This window comes from Colias philodice, chromosome 2 (genome assembly GCF_061535455.1).
Source record: "Colias philodice isolate Cphi_HAF_F1 chromosome 2, ilColPhil1 Martin Lab GWU primary, whole genome shotgun sequence".
NCBI classification, from domain to species: Eukaryota; Metazoa; Arthropoda; class Insecta; order Lepidoptera; family Pieridae; genus Colias; species Colias philodice.
Genome location: NC_143087.1, coordinates 1,577,543 through 1,602,487, shown reverse-complemented (window position 1 = coordinate 1,602,487; position 24,945 = coordinate 1,577,543). Strand labels below are relative to the sequence as shown.

General features: G+C 33.9%; 1 protein-coding gene across 3 annotated transcripts in view; it reads right to left on the bottom strand.

Annotated features, from left to right (window-relative positions):
• Acsl (Acyl-CoA synthetase long-chain) overlaps nucleotides 1-24,945 on the bottom strand; it is a 63,527-nt gene that overhangs the window by 13,544 nt on the left and 25,038 nt on the right. For 2 of the 3 annotated variants that reach the window (XM_089701350.1, XM_089701359.1), the window contains exon 2: nucleotides 23,563-23,601. In XM_089701350.1, coding sequence (XP_089557476.1) covers nucleotides 23,563-23,585 — 23 coding nt within the window. In that variant the 5' untranslated portion in view covers nucleotides 23,586-23,601. Of the gene's footprint in view, nucleotides 1-21,187; nucleotides 21,243-23,562; nucleotides 23,602-24,945 lie in introns of those variants that run through there. The other variant, XM_089701366.1, reaches the window with a different exon arrangement.

Sequence of the window (24,945 nt, the reverse complement as noted above, 5' to 3'; positions counted from 1 at the left end):
TTATTGCTAAATAATAATTGAATTCGTTTTGAAATACTCTATAATTTTTAGTGTATAAATAGACATTTATAATGTGGTGCTAATTTTTTTTGTACTGCTAACGCTATTGTAGGTACCTATTTTCGTTGTTTTATTTCAAGTGAACACGGCCATACAATTTTGTCACGAGCCGCCTATGATTGTAGGTACTTTTGTTAGGCTCCTTCGTCGTCCGCGTCGGCTCGAAAGTTCTTGATTTCATTGTCACGCGCTATGATTTGCGCGCGGATTTTCTTGTGTTGTGAATTTATTTTTGTATTATTATTTTTTTTTATTTATTTTTTTATTTTATTGATTCAAATAAAATATTTCACTAGTATGCATTTGAGACTATATTGTATTATGTATAATTTATCGTAGATATAGTTATTCTTATAACGCAGTTATATTTTCGGTGGGACAATTTGACCCGTGATTTTTCTGAAATATCACCACGTTGCAAATCACATCAATCATACACACGTATGACGAAAGTATAGTGGCTATAATTGACTCATCAGTTCATCACTGAAACCAGTGATAAATCAGTACATATATCATATTTTATTGTGTTTGAATATTTTTTAAACAACGATATATACAATATTATTATAAATCGGTAAACTACCAAAGTACTTCCGAATTTTCAGACAGACAAACAAGTAGTTTGAACACGCAGTTTTCTTATACTAGTAGCAAAAATCAAAACCATAATATTATGTTTACCTACTATATTTTACTAAAAGTCGAGTGCGTCGAAATCGTAAATAATAATATGTTTTTCACCTTCCTGGTTATTTTCCCATAGTAAATAGTGTTTTAGGTTTGTTGTTGTAGGTAGGAATAATAATAATTATTCTTACATGTTGGTTATGAAATGTATATTGAAATAATTTACTTTTACAAATCATTAGTGATATAAGTTTTGAGTGAAAATGCTTGGATCAGCATAATATTATATGGTACTTCAAATACATGTTTTGATAAAAAAAACAATAGTGTAATAAAATAAAACTGCGTTTTATTGTAATCAATGTTGACAATTTTAAATTCCAAAATTATTGATCAATAAAATAGTTTACACCAACAAATATAACTTTTATTTTATTGTAAACAATTTATTACTCATGTTGTTTGGCAACTCGAAGCGTGGTCGTCCGTCGTAGGTACTTTTGTTCGGCGTCGCGTCGTCGTCCGCGTCGGCTTGATATAAAACATTCTTGATTTCATTGACACGCGCTATGATTTGCGCGCGGAATTTCTTGTGTTGTGAATTTATTTTTGTATGCTATGCATTTTAATTGAATCAAATTGCAATATTTCTCTAGTATGCATTTGAGACTATATTGTAATAATTGATCGTGGGTAGGTATAGTAATTAATTATTCTAATAACGCAATTATATTTTCGGTGGGATTCAAAACAAAAAATTGGCCCGTGATTTTTATGAAATTTCACCACATTGCAAATTATATATTATACAATTACAATTACAATTATTATAAATCGGTAAACTATCAAAGTAATTACAAACTTGCAAAATATGCTTTTCCGAATTTTCAGACAGACACACAATTTTATTAGTTTGTTTTAGCAAAGTAGGTACCTATACCTATACGCTTACGTCGCGCGTCGCGTCGTCGAAAACGGTGCGCCCAGAAACAAACATACCTAATTCAGTTACAATCCTTTTTTTGTTCCGTAATTTATTGTATTTATTCTAATACGATTTTTTTTATTCGTCGGCCAGTTCTACTAGGTATAAAAAGATAAAATTGAAATATAATTATTGTAGCGACAGCCATATTATGTTACTATGTTTTCGTAAATATGTTTTTCACCTTCCTGGTTATTTTCACATAATCTTATCTTCTTATATATAAAAATGAATCGCAAAATGTGTTGGTAAGCGCATAACTCGAGAACGGCTGAACCGATTTCGATCATTCTTTTTTTATTATATTCCTTGAAGTACGAGGATGGTTTTTATGTAGAGAAAACGTAAATATTATGTACCACGGGCGAAGCCGGGGCGGACCGCTAGTATATATATATAAATGAATCGCAAAATGTGTTGGTAAGCGCATAACTCGAGAACGGCTGAACCGATTTCGATAATTCTTTTTTTATTATATTCCTTGAAGTACGAGGATGGTGCTTATGTAGAGAAAACGTAAACATGTACCACGGGCGAAGCCGGGGCGGACCGCTAGTCTTATATATAAAAATGAATCGCAAAATGTGTTGGTAAGCGCATAACTCGAGAACGGCTGAACCGATTTCGATAATTCTTTTTTTATTATATCCCTTGAAGTACGAGGATGGTTCTTATTAGGGCATGCACCCGGGTTTACCCGGTTCCGAAAAACCCGGGTAAACCCGGGTTTTTTGATGATCTTGAGAACCGGGTCTGAATAATATGAAACCCGGTTCTCCCGGTTCCGACCAAAATATTAAAATATAAAGTATTATTTATATTTTGCTGCATTATTTTAACAAATTTATTCTATCTGGCAACGTCAGACTCACGTGCATCGCGAATTTTCGTGCCACGCCTCAAGCGTGGCTCTGATTGGTTGTCTAACCTTAGATTCTGTAGGTTTCTTGCGGTTGTATTACCAAAAAAAAAATAGGCTTCGAAAATGACAAGAATTAGGCTACAGAAATATTTTTATTAGATTTGTCGTGAATTTGAAAAGATGTTGATTTTACTGTTTCACATAATGATCCAGCCATGTTTTTGTTTTTGGTATCAAGCTGAAATTTATATCGAATACTCAAGTCTACGGTTCCTTGATGCTGTGAAAAAGTCAAACTCACAAGCCAACGCATCAAAAGATACAGCATTTACATGCTGAAAATTTTCGCAAATTTCGACATTCGCATGGATCTCAAAACTGAAATTTGGTAAAAGTAACGTCTTATAACACAGTTAAAGGAAAAATTGCTACAAACATAAATTTTTAAGTTACAACATTATAAAAAATAGGTAGGTATGTTCGGAGCCCTCGGAGCGCGAGTCCGACTCGCACTTGGCCGGTTTTTTGCCTTACAGTTTGTAGTTAATGAATAAGGTTTAAGTTTATATGTGATATTATGACAACAATGTACTTTTATAAGACTGATAAATAAAGAGAAGTGTTGAAATTTTGTTTCTTTATTAATTTAATAAAATAAGACACAAGCCACGTAAAATTAAAGGCCCATCAGGTACTTTTACAGTTACTTTTGCTTTATTTCGTATTTTTTTCCGAGGTATTATAAAAGAACCGGGTAACCCGGTTCTACCCGGTTCTGAGCTCGATTTGGAACCGGGTTTCAGAAACTTGGAACCGGACTCGGTTCTGCATGCCCTAGTTCTTATAGCTAGAGAGCTAGTTAGTTTAGTTTTAGTGCAGTGGCAGTGTAAATGTTGTTGTTGAGGTTATGTAAATTTAACACTTTAGTTAACTACCAAGATATAAAGAAATGAGGATAGGACACAATAACTATTGGTTGAGGTATTTATAAACTCATAATATACTTTTAAAAAAATCACGTTTTAATAAATTTCTAGAATTAAATTAGAACAGCTGATTCAAAATAGCCTAAAAAATCTTAATAATAATAATTACGCTTCACAGCAAGAAGAAATGTACCATATGTACCCGCACAAAGTCGATATTGTGTTGCCTACCGTTCGACTCAATGGCTAGTAATCCAGTCTGTAGGTATTTATGCTCTACAAAAGGTGGCGTAGAAAATGTTTTGAAACGATATTGTTTAGGTATGAAAGGTTAATCAAAATCCAAGTTTTCGACCTTGACGGACCCAGGCGCTAGCCGCCATCTTGAATTAAAGGTGCTAAAATTAGGTATATTTTAAATAACTTCTCAGTTGTTTACTAAATCACAAAAGTGTCTATGAGGGGTTCAAAGAAGACAAAATTACCTACATTTTTTTCATGCATGATTATTCTGTAAGTCTGAAAGGTAAAAAGTTACAAGCGACGGAAATAATAATATTTACAGAAATCATATAATTTTAATTTTGTTTAAAAATAGTACAGCTATCATTTTTTAATTCTCTTTGATGGCCCGGGCTGGTTAATGGTGGCTTCTTCATTATCGTCGCTGAAATTTTCTGTTTCATTGTCTGTATTTTTAGTTTCCAACCATGAAATTTCGTCATCATGACCAGAAGAAATCGAAGACGCTGGAGCACGCTTTCTAGTAAATTTTTACGGAGGGGACATGGATAAGGAATCCTTAGAAGATATCCGATCTGAACGATTCGTAAAGTTATCAATAAAAAGTAAATTTAATCGACGAAATTTCATGGTTGGAAACTAAAAATACAGACAATGAAACAGAAAATTTCAGCGACGATAATGAAGAAGCCACCATTAACCAGCCCGGGCCATCAAAAAGAACAAAAAAAGATTTCTGCACAATTTTTAAACAAAATTAAAATTATATGATTTCTGTAAATATTATTATTTCCGTCGCTTGTAACTTTTTACCTTTAAGACTTACAGAATAATCATGTATCAAAAAAATGTAGGTAATTTTGTCTTCTTTGAACCCCTCATAGACACTTTTGTGATTTAGTAAACAATTGAGAAGTTATTTAAAATATACCTAATTTTAGCACCTTTAATTCAAGATGGAGGCTAGCGCCTGGGTCCGTCAAGGTCGAAAACTTGGATTTTTATTAACCTTTCATACCTAAACAATATTGTTTCAAAACATTTTCTACGCCACCTTTTGTAGAGCAGAGGCTTTTACATTTCCCCACAGACTGGACTATAGGGTTGTAACTACCTTTAATAATTATTACCAAACTAATAAACCGAGTGATGCGAAATAACCATAATTCTTTTAGAGTTTGATAAAATGATCAGGCAGGTATTTTCTTTAATCCTCTGAATTCTCGGTTACTAAATTGTATCGTTGAAATTATTCTTAATCGCGTAAATTTAATAAATAATCATATGGAAAACACTTTTCATTTGTTTTTTTACTTTCACGCCCAACTACTATACAATAATTACGTTGTTTCGGTATTTTGACGAGAAAACGCAGGAAACATCCGTTGTATCATTTTAGATAGATTGTATATTTTGTATCTGTAGAATTGAAATCAAAGCTATGTATATGTTGTCTCCATTCTTTTCTTATCGGATTGTTGATCCCAATGCGAATGCGTCACTTAAATTTTATAAAAGACAATTAAGAACATCAAAAATAAAGTGATACGTAAATATTTCACAGTGCAATATATTATGTAATTAATAATAATTATATATTTATGAAAAAATAATTACATCAGATTTAATAATAGCAATTGTTTTGAATGTACATAATATGAATAAATGATTACATCATAATAGTAATAATCACAATTGTTTTATTTCCCATTTGTTGCAACCCTAGCATATTTTCATGTAGCAGCAGAAGTACCTACACTGGCGGCGCGGCGGCATCGTGCGACATCAAAGGCATTGCCTTACTAGGTAAGTTTATAATGACTCATTTCTTTTATTATATAATTTACGTTTTACTTTTACAGAATCCGATTCAATGGATTATGAAGACGAGTCACACAACGCCATACGATAGTGATGATGAATGAACATTTCAATAAATGCATGCGTGTTTTTTTATGTTGTTTTGTAATTGTTAATTGTTTCTTAAATAAAGAAATAAACTAAATATTTAAATGATGATTTGTTATTTGCAACACAACTTTATATTTGAGATTCTTTACAAATGTATATTTAGTTTTGTATCATCAAATTTATAAATTTTATTCCATAGTTTTCAAAATTAAATGTAAATGACCATAAAAACATTAATAAAGTAAATCATTGATGTAAGGTCAGGGAACGTAATACATATATACATCTGACCATGTAGAAGCTAATAGTCTTGTTGACTGCTGAAGTCTGTAGTTGTCTGCTGAAGTCTGTACGCAATGAAAATGTCTGCCGTTTCGAAAATAAGTTTTTAAGACCCTAATAAATAAAATATATGAATGGCAGATCTGGTCAAATACTTTCAAAATTGTATTTTTTTCAGCACTTTCATAAGTGTCTGCCAGAATGTTATCCGCGTGATAATGGTCTGCCATTGTTATTTTCCGATAGAAATAATAATCTATTTTCAAATATCAAAATGGCAGACGTGGTCAAATGGTTTCAAAGTTCGCCAAAAATTTCCACCTGTCTTACCTAAGCGCGCGCCCCGTCCACCACTCTGGGCTTAGTGACTCCTCATCTCATGTATAGTAGGTATAGGGGAATCAACACACAAAAATCCAGGTCTGGTCAAATACATACAGGTAGCTTTGCGCTAGCTCTCTAGCTATTACTTCTTATGGAGAGAAAACGTAAACATGTACCACGGGCGAAGCCGGGGCGGACCGCTAGTAAATAATAAAATAATAAATAGTGTATTAGATTTGTTATTGTATCTTGTATACCTACGAATAATTATTCTTACGTCTTGTTGGGAAATGTTCAAATACCTACCTATTGAAATAATTTACTGTTACAAATCATTAGTGTTATTAGTTTTGAGTGAATAGGCATGGATCAGAAATTCAGAATATAATATGCTACTAACTACTCAAATACATACATGTTTACACAACAAACACCACTGACCTCTATAACTATAAGTTATAGAGGTCAGTGACCGTCAGTGACAAACACTATGGATACCTACGCTCGCGAATGCAAATTCGGTGATTTACTAATTATTGATACCTAGTCATTGAATTCGTTTTGAAATAGCCTGTACTTTGTAATTTTTAGTGTTATAGACATTTATAAAATGTGGTGCTCATTTTTTTGTAATAAATCATCCCGAACGCTATTGTATTTTCGTTGTTTTATTTCAAGTGAACACCTATACAATTTTGTCACGAGCCGCCTCTGGCCTCTGGGTGAAATAAACAAGTCAAATGATTTTTGTTCTAATTGTATTTTGGTAGTAGTTTGTTTAGAATTTACATTACCATTGTTTAATTTTTATTTTGTATTTGCAGTAAAATAAAAAGATGAAAAACTTCATTAGGTATATTGTACGACACCTCACTCTGAATCGCGCTAGCGAAATTTTTTCGTTACAGAGCACATATACAACTTTCGGACAATCTTCATTGAGGCCGGCCGGCAAATCGAGTATGTCGAGAAACTTCACTTATTCGATGGAGGTATTCTACCTTCCTTCCTCCACAGTTGTGGGACCCCGACGTGCATTGAACACGCAGCTTTCTGATACTAGTAGCTAAAATCAAAACCACAGATATGTCTGTGATCAAAACCATAATAATATTTTTACCTATTATTTTACTAAAAGTCGAGTGCATCGAAATCGTAAATATGTTTTTCACCTTCCTGGTTTTTTTTCCATAGTAAATAGTGTTTTTGATTTGTTGTTGTATGAATAATTATTCTTACTTGTTGGTTATGAAATGTATATTGAAATAATTTACTTTTACAAATCATTAGTGATATTAGTTTTGAGTGAAAATGCTTGGATCAGCATAATATCATATTTGCTACTTCAAATACATGTTTTGATAAAAAAAAAACAATAGTGTAATGTAGGTAATAAAATAAAACTGCGTTTTATTGTAGGTAATCAATTTTGACATTATTTATTTCCCAAAATTACAATAAAATAGTTTACGCCAACAAATATAACTTTTATTTTTATAACAATCCTACTTCCTACTAATGCGAAAGTTCATACATGTTTCAAAAGAAAAACTTTTACTTTTACTATTATTTCAATTTATCCGGTTTAATTAAGACTTAATATTGATACATATGATCATTATAAATACAAATAGGAATTAACAATATAACGAATACGTGGCACAACTAAAATTTTACCGATACCACCCGTGGTCATTCTCCTTTGTGGGTCATTTGTAACAGGATGGCGGTTCTACAGCGAAAAAAGAAAAATGATGGTCAGAACGCTGATACCGGATACCTTAAGATACTGTAATATAAAATATTACTAGATTAGATAAAATATTATAGGTAGTATCTTCACCGTGTGTGACGCGCTTTACATTCACGCCATCTAGAGTTAAATCTTTATCATTTTTGTATACGTCTGTGTGTGTAAACGACCCTGTATGCAATGACAGATGTTAAAACGCATAATTTTACCGAATTGGGTGGATTTTAAGGCAATGATATAACATATTTCAATAAAATATAATATTCAGTAACCGCCATGACTATTCCTAGGTTTGATGACTATTCCAATTACGCAAAAACTCAAATAAACTAGAAATGTAGAATTCAGCGCCATCTAGCGGGATATTGGCTGGGAACAGATCGTTGCAATCACCTTAAACGTCAAGGAAGATATATCGGAAGTTACAAATAAGAAGCATCCCACTATCCTACTGATATTATAAACGTTTTTAACTTTGTGTGGATATTTTTACTCTTAAACGCGAAAACCACTGAACGGTTTTTGATGATACGTCTTGGCATAAAAGTAGCTTTTGTACCAGAATCAAACATAAGCTATAAAAATACTTCCTTAGTTTCGAGTGGCAAATAATAAACTAACACAATATATACAGTAGGTACAGATATTATGTTAATACATATCACATAATTGGACACTGGCTTCGTAAATGTGTAATGAATATGCGACAATTTGTCAATATAAAATTATTCAATGATTTCCGATCGATTGGTTCACATTTACATGTTTATTTTCGTGTTTCCGATAAAATATTTACATTTATGTAACGATTCGTCACTAATGAAAGCGTACAATATATCAATATCGACAAATAAGAAAGGAAATTTGTACGGCAGAATACACTTTACTAGCCGTGCCCCGCGGTTTCACCCTCAAAAAGTGATGCTATTATAACCTGTCGGCTGTCTTCCTCCATAAATGGACTATTTAACAGTGAAATAATTTTTCAATCCGGACTCGTTGCTGGGATTAGCGCGTACAAGCAAACTAACAAACAAACTTTCCAGCTTTATAATACATATATATATTATATATATTATTATAAAGGCGAAAGTTTGTAAGGATGTATGGATGTATGGATGTTTGTTACTCTTTCACGTAAAAACTACTGAACCGATTACAATGAAATTTAGCACACATATAGAGGGTAACTTGGATTAACACATAGGATAGTTTTTATCCCGGAAATCCCACGGGAACGGGAACTATGCGGGTTTTTCCTTTGCAAACGCGGGCGAAGCCGCGGGCGGAAATCTAGTATCACATAATTGGACACTGGCTTCGTAAATGTGTAATGAATATTTAAGCGGCAATTTGTCAATATAAAATTATTCAATGATTTCCGATCGATTGGTTTACATTTACATGTTTATTTTCGTGTTTCCGATCAAATATTTACATTTATGTAACGATTCGTCACTAATGAAAGCGTACAATAATTTCAATTTTGACAAATAAGAAAGGAAGTTTGTACGGCAGAATACACTTTATTAGCCGTGCCCCGCGGTTTCACCCTCAAAAAGTGATGCTATTATAGCCTGTCTTCCTCCATAGAACTATATTTAACAATGAAATAATGTTTCAATCCGGACCCGTTGTTCCTGAGATAAGCGCGTTGAAGCAAACAAACTAACAAACAAAACTCTTCAGCTTTATAATATTAGTCATGTAAATTATTCTGAAGTGTACGTATGAAGAAATATATTACATGGAAATTGAAGGTTATAAATATCAACCTGCCAAGTCAACAGAGAACTGCGCAAGGCCATAACGGGCTAAATGCCAAAAACGAGAAATTACTTGATGACTTCGGTGATTGCACCGAAAATCTGGATGTTTCATCGAATGAAAAAATGGCGGAAACATAAAAGGCGTACGTTGCAGATGTCAATTATCCCAGTCAGAGGTGGGTCTATATCAGTATTTTACTAGTACCTAACATTATTATAACGTCAAACTTGTTAAGGTTTTAACGACTTTTTGCTCGAATTCAGTTGGCGAATTACCTTATAAGCTTATGTAATCAGTTTGATCACTTAATCTATATGGTTTCACATGCACGACTTTTATTTTTGTTTCTAAATCACATTAACGTTGTTAATATACTTCTTGGTATTTATGGAGTTTATGATCGAGATAACAAAGATCATTACAACCAGATCAATTTTCAAAACACATATAAATCGTGTGTGTATTGTCTTATTAAAATAACAGATTTGTAATATTATAATAAAATAAAAATATTTGTATCTGGCTCTTTATTTTTGTATACAGAATTCTGCGAAACAGTTCAGTATTTTGATGAGGCCTACAAATGGAACTTACAGCGTGCAAAACCAAAATTTTCTGGAACAAACCACCTTATATTATGGTATCATTGTTTTAAAATTCGTGCAGCTGAACTCGAATTAAAATTTTGTCAATATTTCATTGAGATTTTACATAATATGTATTATGTACAAATATAACAATAATGATGCCAAAGAACTGATCTGTGGTTCACGCGAAAACTTTCCATAGATTTTCATCTTCCACATATACCAGACATAGTCGGGGCTAACGCAAGTCTCTAAAGAATCTATTTTCATAGGCACGTGTATATTTACAAGCGCGTCCTGCTAATGGTGTCATTGTTATGGAACACGTTTGTGTTTTGGATAATAGTCTTTTCAGACATGTTTTCATTTGACCAGATTATTTTGGAACAAACAATATCTTTTATACTGAAACATAATATTGTCAAGAATGCTGCTTAGCACAATTTCGTATTGTGTTTATTCCCAGTAATCGGTTTATTTGTCCCTGTTTACAGCTTTCACTGGAATAAACACGATCAATTAGAAGCAAAAATACTTTAAAGGAAAACAAAATAATTTCGTATTAAATTTAAGAAGTTGCTCTAGGTCTAGACGCCGCACTATTTTGTACGCGGTGCTTTTATAATTGTTACTTATTATTTATTGAGATAAGATCGAATCTTCCTTTATATATGTTTTCATTGCAAACTTGAATTATGATCGTGGCTAATACCTTATATAAAAAATATATTTAAGTACTTAGAAAATATTTTTTTCGACGACAATTTATTACTTAAGGAGGTAATAAATCAACAAAATATATGACTACTCCTAATTTACAATGAGTACGTTGCTCTTCCGCGCAAAACATCCAAAGCTGGTTGATGTTTTTCTATATAATTCGCTAAAATAAAATTTATTTATGTGAAGAGAAACATCAAATTTTGTAAACAATAGGTTTTTTTAATATACATTCTAAAACTTAAAAGCCTATAAATTAATGGCTGTATTATATAACACTCCTGACCTACATAATACATGTCATTTTTTCATCTTTACTATCACATTTCTCCACACAGGTGAATATTAAAGAAACCTCTAATCTTCACGTAACAAAACGTTGACGTCATCACAAGCAGGCGAGAGGAAGCTATGGGCCACTCTATCCGGGTCGCCGGGCAGCATTATACATATCCTGCAATCACGCTTGGCCACCTACTCATAATCCTTCCTACTAATCCTATTTATAAGATAACTACTTACTATTAACTTTCGCGTTTATACTACATAATAGTTGTAAACGCGAGTATAAGAATGTATGGATATGCGTATGTGAAGTACTTTTTCACGCAACGACCAGTAAACGGATTTTGATGATACTTTGCAGTGATGTAGCTTACTCATGAGTCATGACCTATAGAAATGTTAGCTCGCGAGTTAAACCGCGCGGCACAGCTCGTATTACAAGTTCGAAAGTTTTTTCAAATGTGCGGATATAGGTATATTCCTTGACCTTCACGCAAAAATCAGCTGATCTGACCAGTATAAAATTTGGTAGTATACATATAGATATAGTCTTGATTAGTAGTTAATACATATATTTTCACGCAAGTACGGTACCACGCGAGTGACGCCGCAGGATCAGCTTATCCACGGATACTGTTATCAGCATAGCACACTTGGCCTGGTTTCACAAGCGATCGCCTGCGACGTTGTTTTAACTGCTCTAGCTGTAGGTGCTCCATTTTAAACACGTGACTTAGCATTCATTAAGGTTTAAATTTGTTTATCGCCATCTGCTTCATTTTGCGTTGTAATGGAGGCATGAATAATTTCAGTTGAAATGCATTTTTCTTCTTAACAAAGATATAAAAGCCATTATTTATAGTTTAATCTAGAGGTTTGTGAACAACTATTTCATCTTGGATCTCAATTCTGTTTTCTTATAAAGGTATTTAATTAACTATTTAGTATCATAATCATCATCATCAGCCCATATACGTTCCCACTGCTGGGACACGGGCCTCTGATGAGGATACAGGCCATAATCCACGCTGCAGCTGGCCAAGTGCGGGTTTGCGGATGTCACATGTCGTCGAACTTTTGATTCTTCGACATGTCGGTTTCCTCACGATGTTTTCCTTCACCGTTTGAGCAGTGGTGATGTTATGAACATGCGCATATAAATTGTAAAACCAATTTATTTCCTGCACGCCCGCCTGGTCTCGAACTATAGTAAATCTTAATTACACTATAAAGTTAGTATTCCGGCTGGGGCCACAGTCACGTGGACTAAATGTTTGAAATTTCCCAAAGTTCTCGTCTCTCCTCTATTAATTTACACCCTTCGTATTTTATTAGTATTTTTATACGTAGCTAACTCGTTCATTTCAGTAATTTTAAATGTTTACATCAAATTCACAATATCTATATTCTATGTGAACTGAGTAGTTTAAAAAACAAAATACTTGAAGGTTATCTTCACGGTTACATAATAAGAATATCACCATTTTAAATTACTTCCAAAGTTCAATAAAAAATTCGTCTTCTTTTATCGTGGGTGCAAATTCCATTATTTCTCTTATCAAGCATTTCCACAAATACCTAGGGATAGACTACAAGCCCGCATAGGACAAAAATATGGGTCAAATGAACCACCAGGGGACATATCTAGAACGATAGCAGAGCAAAAAATAATAAGATTCATCACTATGCCGTCACTTGTAAGCTGTCCAACTGAGTGCAGATGAGAATTGAAAAGTACAGGTAGACTCGGTAAATTTTGGTCATATATTTTTGTACGGCATTCTTAACCATCGATAGATCCATTAAAAATAATAAGAAACCGCTCAGTGCCGTACAAAAATGGTGGTCCACCAAGTCGGAATTTTTATTTAATTTCCGAGAGTTACCGGGGGTAAATTTGGTCATTTGACCATGTACGGCATCTGTGTCATACTATTGCTATACTGCTTTTAATCCATTATTCCGCAACGCCGTACAAAAATCATGGGGACAAGGGGAAAAAATCGAGAGTTATAATCCCCTCTCTTTTCCCACTCCAGGGGGTCATTTGACACAACACGAAATAAATTTATTTTTAAAGTATTTTATGCATAGATAATATTTTTTCATGTGCCGTACATTTTCGTTGGTTCAAAGGGGAAAAATCTGAAAAAGAAAAAAATCCATATAACGAAATGTTTGCTTTATATTTTTATAATAAAATATAAATATACATTAATATTCAGAAGCTCGAGGTGGTTAATTATCACCTTGGAAAGTCGGAGTCAGGTGGAATGGACTCCGTTAAATTTATGAACTAATAAAAAAGCTATGAACGAAAAGATGTGAATTATATGCAATCAGTCCATGAATACAGGTAAAGTCACAAGCAAATACTAGTAATATATACATATTCAAAATTTACAAGTAAAGCGCTTTCAAATGATACCAAACACTGCATATTTATCTTAACTTTATTTTTTTACTCTGTTTGTTTTGTCCGCTAGAGGGCGCCACATTAGATTTTGTGAAACTCCATATAGCCTTTAGCTAGCTGGTCGCTGGTTATCCAGTGAACAATTCAGACGCTTCTAATGATATGTCATTTGTCGAATTCTGATAAGTAGTTTAGAAGTTACGAGGGAATAGATGAAATATGTAACATGACCTGTAAACAACCATAACCCTCCTTTTGCTTTGCCGTAGTTGGGTAAAAATATGTTAATGCCGTACTGTATCAAATGGCCATAAAGCACCCTTAAAATTGTAGCTTTCGTCGCTTTCATCAGCCTAAAAGATGTGGTCTGCACAAAAATGTACGGCATCGTTTTTTCCTAATTTATCTATGTTAATACTATTTAAAACAACGGATAAAGTGTAGAAAACTATTAATTTTCATTAATCTACGATGTTTAAACTTTAACAAAATTTCTGGTTTTGCATTTCTCTATAACTTTTTTTAGAACGGTTTCTTTTGAACGGCAATACTATACAACAATTGAATTTTACAATATCATGTTAAAAAAAAAGTTCCCGTACAGGGTCAAATGACCTTACAGCTCTTTATATCAAGAATTCGATGAAATTAAGATGATTATTGGTATACATTTAAAAGAACAATTATTTTTTGACGGCATTGCTTTTAATAGTACTTTTGAGTGCTAGACAATGTTTTGGAACCGAAGCCGTACTTAGTCAAATGACCCCCTGGAGTGGGAAAAGAGAGGGGATTGCAACTCTCGATTTTTTCCCCTTGTCCCCATGATTTTTGTACGGCGTTGCGGAATAATGGATTAAAAGCAGTATAGCAATAGTATGACACAGATGCCGTACATGGTCAAATGACCAAATTTACCCCCGGTAACTCTCGGAAATTAAATAAAAATTCTGACTTGGTGGACCAACATTTTTGTACGGCACTGAGCGGTTTCTTATTATTTTTAATGGATCTATCGATGGTTAAGAATGCCGTACAAAAATATATGACCAAAATTTACCGAGTCTACCTGTACTTTTCAATTCTCATCTGCACTCAGTTGGACAGCTTACAAGTGACGGCATAGTGATGAATCTTATTATTTTTTGCTCTGCTATCGTTCTAGATATATCCCCTGGTGGTTCATTTGACCCATATTTTTGTCCTATGCGGGCTTGTAGTCTAGGAATAAATTATATTTGAGTCATCGTAACTCGCATTAATTATGTCAAAATTATATTGATCTAGAAATAAACATTTGATAAGATAATGTAATTAAAATAAGGATTACAATAACATCGATTATCGATAAATAGAAAATACCCTAGAAAATACCCTTTTTTGATATTTATCAGAATATATTTATTTGCTTTATCATCGGATAAGGCAATATGTTACATCTTCTGATTTGATGTTACTATCGTGTAACAGTGCATTTACATCAAACGAGCGAATGCTCTGAATTCTAACACCACAATGTCAAATTATTTTAGTTTAAACAGAGCGTACTAGTAGCGTAGAGCATTCTTTCGTTGTTCTTAGTGCCTTCGAAAAGATTCTATGCAACGTTCTAATACTGAACAACACTGAATACGAGTTTTCGTTTACACTAAAAGATCACCAAATAATGCTCTTGCTCTAGTAGTTATTCGGTAGATTTGTCTCATGCTTCCACGTCGATTAAGGTAGATCGATCCATACTTGATACAAAATGCAATATTAATACATTTTAAAGAAACTTATGCAACCTGCCTTCTATATTAAAGTTAAATTTTAATATAAAACTTCAGAGTAAAAATGAACGAACCGGTGCTATAAAATCTTACATACCGTATTTTTGACGATTCACAATGTTTAAAGTGCGCAATTGGCACTCAAACTTAAACTTATGTCCTACTTAAAGTCCACTCAACGAACGGTACATTATATGTTAAACTTTGGTTATGCCCAAATAAATCATAATTCGTACCTACGGATTATTGCCATTTAGTTTTTTTTCTTTTAGTTTTCGCCTTATTTATCATTTTATGTGGAAATAACTGTATATTCTTTCTATCTTTCTTTCTATGTAGAGAATTTTATAATATGAACTGTTTATTGAGGTGAAAAACCTCTCGTAAATATGGCTACGATATTATTAGCTGTGGATTTAGAAAATTTCTTGCGGCATCGAATGTGTAGTGAAACGGAAAAGTTTTATAAAGAAAATTCTATATCTTTTGATACTGTATATTGTTCTTTTTCGTTCGTTGAGCCAGATGTATGTCATAAAATGATCTCTTCGGAATTCCTATCAATAATATTTTTTTGATGAATAAAATACTACAATATGTATAGCTATATGTACTGAAATATGAAGATATTTCAATATAGCTATACATATTGTTTCAAGAATATGAGATGAAACAACAAGTAGTAATTTAATAGATATTCTGTATTTCGATACGTTTGAGTACTAATTGTAGGTTTAATTCAACTTTCAGTCTTTATATTATCTTGTCATGTAATTGGCATATAAACCACATCCGCAAAAAAATGCGCAAAAATACACGCATTAACTAATCCTATATCCATCCCATATTAAAATGCAGCAATTGATAAGAGGTGTTATCAGCCAAAGCTTAATAAGGTGTTCATGAATGAGTCTCACGCAATACGCATGCGCACTATAGGGTTGTCAATAACCATTTATTTTAATTACATTTTAATTTATCTACTTGCTATATTACCATTTCACTGCATAAGCAATTAATTCAATTTCTACTTCATCAGAGGTGCCAACTACATTTATATTCCGATAAAAGTTAACCACGCGGCGACCCTATACACTCGACTTCATTAAAAATTTCTCAGTGTTGCACTTCTTTATCAGACATTAACGCCTCCAAGTTGGCAGCCCTGTCCCCCCCCCCCCTACGGCGGGTCACGGCCGCCAGCAGATGCATCCGACACTGACCTACCGATCCTATTTACGGCACGCTCCGGTATCGATCCGTGTGCATCCAGCGCTGCCTCATTGAGACTTCCGGTGCACGCGAGTTGAGTTGAGGCTTCTCAATACGGTTGCACAACCATTGGGATTTTACGTGTGTAGTAAGTTACGTAGGCTAATGGTTCTTTCAACTCAGGGTGGCCCTTTGACCTGTGACACGTACGTGTTGTAGTATTTTAAAACTTTGATCAATTAAAAATTGATGAAGTTGACTCTTGACTTGATTCATAATTTTATTTTATTTTTATTTATCAAATCTTCTATCAACACAGCTTCATTGTTCCCTATTCCCTTTTTTTGAAAAATACTCTTCAACGGACCAATTATACGCTTTCTCACGAACCAATGTCTCGCATATAATCAATCGCATATAAGCAATATCTCGCAATCCCTCATAGTAGAAATAGTAGTGTCATGTGAAATAACAATTACTCTAATTGCGGACCTTGAGGGGGACTCACCTGCGAGCGGACTTTGATCTCGCATCGACTGCAAAAACCAGACTACCTACTAGATACTGTCAGTTTTTGTTATTTATGTCGTGGGCGCTCAAGCCAGCTCATGTAGAGGCTTTGTTTATCGATCCACGGAGACACCCAAATAGAATACAAAAAGTATTTAGTCCATTGAATAAAAAGTTCTAGAGTGCGTGAGTTAGTAACGTAAGATGTTTCTTCGGAAACATGTCAAGAGTCCCTAGGTAATAAACATACTAAAACCCCGGGCCACTAGGAGGAGCCCCGGAGTGGGGGGAGGGGGAAAATGGGTCCATTTTTTCATTTTTCGCTTAAATCTCAAAAACGGTACATGTTAGAGAAAAACTTTCAAGGAAAAGTTGAAAGGCCATAAAATTATCTACAAGTTGTACCTGAATCATTTTTTCCTATATCCTACCGTTTCTGAGTTATACGTAGTAAAACATGATTTTGGCTCAAACAATTTCCACATCAATCGATCAAAAAATATTTCTTTCTTCCAAAAAACTCAAAAGTGCAACTTGTGACCGGTACTGATAGATTGCTCTTAATTAGGTCTATAATTGGTAAAATAAACACATTCCTCCATGGAAGCCTTTAGGAGGAATCGATTGTCAAAATATTATATTATGGTAGTTTGAGTTACTGAACTTGATCTTTTTATTTTTTTCTTCCAAAAAACTCATAAGTGCAACTTGTGACCGGTACAGATAGATTTCTCATAATTGGGTCTATCATTGATAAAAATACCAGATTCCAACACGGAGGCGTTTACGGGGAATTGAATTTTATTAGGGTAGTTACGATACTTGAACTTTTTATTTTTTTTCTCCAAAAAAACTCAAACGTGCAACTTGTGACCGATACTGATAGATTGCTCTTAATTAGGTCTATAATTAGTAAAATAAACACATTCCTCCATGGAAGCCTTTAGGAGGAATCGATTTTCAAAATATTATAGGAGGTATTGAATTTTATTAGGGTAGTTACGATACATGAACTTTTTAACTAACTACCCTAATAAAATTCAATTCCCCGTAAACGCCTCCATGGTGGAATCTGGTATTTTTATCAATGATAGACCTAATTATGAGCAATCTATCTGTACCGGTCACAAGTTGCACTTTTGAGCTTTTTGGAAGAAAAAAAATAAAAAGTTCATGTATCGTAACTACCCTGATAAAATTCAATTCCCCGTAAACGCCTCCGTGGTGGAATCTGGTATTTTTAGCAATGATAGACCTAATTATGAGCAATCTATCTGTACCGGTCACAAGTTGCACTTTTGAGTTTTTTGGAAGAAAAAAATAAAAAGATCAAGTTCAGTAACTCAAACTGCCCTAATATAATATTTTGACAATCGATTCCTCCTAAAGGCTTCCATGGAGGAATGTGTTTATTTTACCAATTATAGAACTAATTAAGAGCAATCTATCAGTACTGGTCACAAGTTGCACATTTGAGTTTTTTGGAAGAAAGAAACATTTTTTGATCGATTGATGTTGAAATTGTTTGAGCCAAAATCATGTTTTACTGCGTATAACTCAGAAACGGTAGGATATAGGAAAAAATGATTCAGGTACAACTTGTAGATAATTTTATGGCCTTTCAATTTTTCCTTGAAAGTTTTTCTCTAACATGTACCGTTTTTGAGATTTAAGCGAAAAATGAAAAAATGGACCCATTTCCCCCCTCCCCCCACTCCGGGGCTCCTCCTAGTGGCCCGGGGTTTTAGTATGTTTATTACCTAGGGACTCTTGACATGTTTCCGAAGAAACATCTTACGTTACTAACTCACGCACTCTAGACCCCCCTTGGAGGGACTCATTCAATGGACTAATTGATTAATTTGCTTCTTTGTGCCGCGCTATTTCCTCTTTTTGTACACTTGGTACGATCAAAATTAGGCAAATCTATTTTTAAACGATTCGAGCTATGAGTATTTTACATACCTTCAGAATTATGAAATATGAGGTGATTTTTCTCTTCTCGTGATTACTAGCGATTAGTAACTGTATCAATGATAATTATTATTTATAATTATGTGTCATGTTTGATTGCTCCGTTTACGGTCTCGTTTGTAGCATTTAGTTGCAACTTGCAAGCCAGTATTGGAATTGATATAAGATCAAGATTGTATTTTACCGTATTTGTATAGTGCCCAATAATAACTGACATAGAAATGTTAATGACAACGACTTCATCAATTTCCTCGGAGATTTCATCATTACCAGGACCACTTATAGCAGTATTATTTCCAGTGTGGTGTGTTAGACGACCTATATGTATAGTCATTTTTCCACCACCACCAGTACCAGTATCTTAAAAAAACGTGCACCTATTTGTTGATACCTACATACGGTTTAAAATAACGATTTAACCGTAAACTTCATCATTTACAAAAAAAGTATAAACGCACACATTGCATAAGCCATAAAGGTCCCGTCAAACAGGTACGACTGTTACGCTGTTTATATCGAGTGCGCCCGCGCAATGATGCGTCACGCGGCACACGCGGTCAAGCGCGACCGTACCGCGCCGGTAACTTTCGCCGCGACTCACTTGTAATGCTGTTAACTGTTCCTGACTACATTGAGAACAGTTGATTCTGTGGATACAGATTCTCTGAATTTTGTTGAAATGCTTTCGCTTTGCATCATAAATACCATATAACTTCGGCTGAGATTATTCGCATTTTTGATGGAAGAATAACGCCATTTCTTTCTGCTACAGTATTACCGTTTGTATTTCAACAGTTTCTCCCTGGAATCCATTTGTCTTTTACTATTCAAATTGATCTATATAAGTGTAGATAGGTCATATCTCCGTCATAATCCGTTATCATAAGAAAAATTAATTTAGTTTTGTTACATTATCTATTATCGAGTAAACAAGTGCTGCTTATCAATGTTAATGTCTATTTAGTATTAATAGATTCAAAAACTTTATTTATAGATCTATCTAGTGCACTAAGTCTAACGGTAAACACTATTTCCTTCGAGTACTTATTATACACTCACACTATAGTTAGACCAGGCCCAGTAGACAAAGTAACAATTACAAAACGATAACGAAGTTAGAAATCGCAAAAATGTATGGGATTGACATACGCCGCGTTAGATCACGTGGTCTATCTAATGTCAATCCCATACATTTTTGCGATTTCTAACTTCGTTATCGTTTTGTAATTGTTACTTTGTCTTAAGGCCCTGGTTAGACATTTTCGTAATGTCAATACATTGTTATATTGCACTTTCACTGCGAAGATGACGATTCGAAATAGTTCTTGTTATAAATAATACGGTGTATCTTTCTTGGTATAAATAACTCCAATCTTTGTTACCAGTGTATCAGTTTTACTCGAAATAAGAATACGTATGATGTGGAATTTTATTCTATTTATATATAGTTCACAATATTATAAAGAGGTTAAATTCTTTAGGAGTGCATTGAATATAAAATTGACCCTTACATTTACGTAATTTGTGAGCGACCTCGCTCGCTGTGAAGTGTACAAATCATCAGTTTAAATAATTAAATGGATAAAGTGAAATGTAAGGAAAATATACCTTCATTTTAACATCATTTCATTGTTTGAAATTCCAAATATAAGCTAGGGGAAGTTATAAATAGCCCAATAACTTTATCGTGATTAATAAAGTTATTACGATTTTGAATCCGGGATCTGTCAAATAAATACACAACCATTTTCACAAATAAGGGACCATTTTCTATACGAATCAAACTTCAAACCTTATTTTGTTTTATAGATTCATTGTTTACTAGTATTCCTAGGCTTCTATGTAGAATTTATAGAAACTACTGTCTCAACAGTAAATCAATTCAATGAAATTTCTACATACTTTGACGATTCTATAGTGCTTCTAAAAAGTCTTAGATTCAAATAAACAAAATCCAACACTTACTTCTTAAGATCATAGACACCCATACCGAATACCGAGCACTAAACACACAAGCACACACTCAAGGGAACACAGCGAATAGCAGATACAACTAATCACTAATAATATATACCTTAGACATTGATAAGGTATCGGATAGCGTATCGTCTACTTAGATAAGCGTGACCGTATGCCCTTTATGGTAGATTAACGACAAATTAATAATAAAAAAAAAGTTGCGTAAGAAACTTGTACCCACAGCTTGTACCTATAAAAATTGTCATTGTAAGGCCGCCTGTCCATCTGCAAGAAAACTTCCGCGAGAAATGTCCGACAGTCTGTCTGACAGCAACTTGCAAGTCTACTTGCATGTGGAAACGCGGAATTAGACTTGCAAGCTACTGTCAGACGGCCTAACAACCTTGGAAATTTGGTTTTCATTTACCAATTACGTCAAACGTTTAAGCTTTTAGTATATTGTTATTATTTTGGCAAAAATGTATCTTTTCAGTGTACCATCAGAGAGGATCACAATGAGTTATCATTCTCTCATATCTCAGTCTCAAATATAAGTAATCAATTTTACCTTTTACGCCACATTCATTGGCGCTGTCGATTATTCACTTTACACTACTTATACTATACTAACACGTAATCAAATCACGCTAAGACATTTACAAACTACTTAAACTTTGCCCTTTGATCGTGATTTTTATCGTTTGATATGTTTATCAACATTGATATGTTATAAAACAATCATATTTCTACAGATAAAAGGCTGGCGATTCGCGATTATTTCACCGTTGTATATATGTACGTAATCTCTGAGTGCTATCCCTACTAATATTATAAATGAGACAGTAACTCTGTCTGTCTGTTTGTCACTGCCTTAATCACTGAACCGATATCGATAAAATTTGATACAAAATTTAGTTTGAAACCTGAGAAAAGACAAAGGATAGTTTTTATCCCGAAACTTTGCGGATGAAAAGTTAATATTTTATTATTCATGCATATGAACGATATGCATATGTCACGGCTAAAGGTAGGTGAGAACATAAACTTAAGATTAGCCGGCTAAACTTAGGTTTATTTTCGACGAGGTGTTAATGTTAGTTTGTTCTATCTTTAGCCGGCTAAACTTAAGTGTAACCGCAGGCCCGTGGCTAAAAATGTCGGGGTGGGTAGATTTGGTTAGCGCCGGGCCGGTGGAGGGCTTGAGGGGCCCGCACAGTGCCAGAAAACACTCGCCCTGTTCCTTACATGTATTATAGTAACCAAATCTACCCACCCCGACTCAGGGCAGAAAGCTGGTGGCTAGGTTAGGTTAGGTTAGAACTCTTAAGACCCGCACGAGCCGAGCGAGCGCAGCGAGCGTGCTGCGGCAGCAGCCGGCGAAGTGCCAGAAAACACTCGCCCTGTTCCTTACATGTATTATAGTAACCAAATCTACCCACCCCGACATTTTTAGCCACGGGCCTGCGGTTACACTTAAGTTTAGCCGGCTAAAGATAGAACAAACTAACATTAACACCTCGTCGAAAATAAACCTAAGTTTAGCCGGCTAATCTTAAGTTTATGTTCTCACCTACCTTTAGCCGTAACACATATATCTTATAGAGACAAATCTTTGTATTTAGTTTGAGCAATGTCTAAGATATTTTACAATTCCATTTGTCTGGGTCACATCTACAATTCTGCGGGCGGAAGCAAGCATTGCTTCATAAATTTCGCTCTAATTGCCAATACTCCCTTGAATACTTAGTATATCAGTATGCTGATGGTAATAAATGTTTCATTTTATGCAGGCAAAAGATACGAAGTTTAAAGATGTGTTTGAACTTTGAATTGTATAATCAACTAGCTGTGCCGCGCGGTTACACCCGCATTGATCAGCTCCTGTAGGTCTTAGCGTGATGATATATAGCCTTCTATAATAGCCTTCCTCGCTCCTCGCTCCTATAAATGGGCTATCTAACACCGAAATCATTTTTCAAATCGAACCAGTAGTTCCTGAGATTAGCGCGTTCAAACAAACAAACTCTTCAGCTTTAAAATATTAGTATAGATAAGGGAACGCTGGATATCAGACCGGCTTTTAATGACAAACATATAACTAGGTCAGAGATTTAATGACGGACATGGACATGACTCAATTAAATTATTTATTTATAGCATTCGATATTTCTTGAGTTTCGTATTCAACGTGACCAGTGGCTTATCGCTTAGGTGTACGAAGTTTTACCTTTTAGTTTTAACTTCTTTTAGTCGCGTTACAGTATATATTCTATGGTTTTACTGTTTTGGTTTAGTTTAAAATTTAAATCTTCTCTAAGTGAGTGATGTTTCTAAGCTATAGCCGGTAAAATAGAATGTTATTAACGGTAATTATTACTTACGTTTCGTTCTCGTCTATAAACATTTCCGTTGTCTTTTATCTGAAACAAGAAAATTATATGTTATTATACAGCGTCATTCTAAAATGTATCATAATTATACAGGTAGCAGTGTCACATGTATAAAAAGTGTTAAATCATTGTATACATAAACAAGTTATTAAGGCGAGTTAATTTTAAGTAGCAGATTTGTCGAAGTAGACCTATATTCATCGCGATATTTAAAACGACCACGTCACGTTAAATTCCCGTATCAACGGTACTAATTCATGTTCAACTGATGCAATAAAAAAACAAAAATACAAAACTTGTATCAAATTCCGCGAACACATCATCCGACCATCGAACCACTAAACCGTAAAGTTAAAAGCCAATAAAATAAATAAACACACATGAATCACGTGTATTTCGAACCACTAAACCGTAAAGTTAAAAGCCAATAAAATAAATAAACACACATGAATCACGTGTATTTACAAACCAAACTGTTATCAGTCGTTGATACCGATCTTTTGTACGGTTGCACGATTATTTGCGAGGACAACGCACTCCAATGCTGAAAATACTAACGTAGTATCTAAACACATATACGTATATTTTTAGTAATCTGTGATACAAGCAAAGTTCAGATAAACGAGATGTTGTTATCAATTACCGTATGTAGAATGAGTTATGCCGTGAAAAGGAAAATAAAGATTTAAAATTAAATATCGTGTACAAAAATTTACGATGTAAAAAAGAATATAAATGAAGTGTTTAATTATAGTTTAAATTTGATGAAATTAATGAAATGTTAATTAATATTTAAATAATTCAATTTATCTGTAAGGCAGTCAATTATTTCAATTACATATAATTTAATGTCAGATTCATCGTCATAAGATTTTCAAGTTAACATAGTTAAATAGAGAGGAATAATAAAGCTAAATAGTAAATAATATATTAAGGAGAAAGAGAAATATATTATAAAAAACAATTAATAATTCACCTACAATTTCCGTTCACAACCATGATGACATAAGAATATTTGAGCTACAACTCTTCATATGTGCACATTTTCCGATTCTTCCAAACGAATGCCAGACATTAAACCTTAACAATCACACCATTACCAGCTTACTCACCAACCACGAACATCAAGTAATTCTACGGAATATTAAACACGCGATTGAACCCACGGTCGTTGACTTGGCGAGCCCACTGGCTAATTATAAATATGCTTCACTTAGTCGTGAGATAGTATAGTTTGTAGTACATAATATAGTTCTATATACCTAGTATAGTTCTACAGAGTTTAAGAATCGTGGTTAAGTATAGATCCGAGTCATAGATTACTAAACGTACGAGTTACTAACGTTGTGGTAGAAATTTCCTTAGAGACACGAG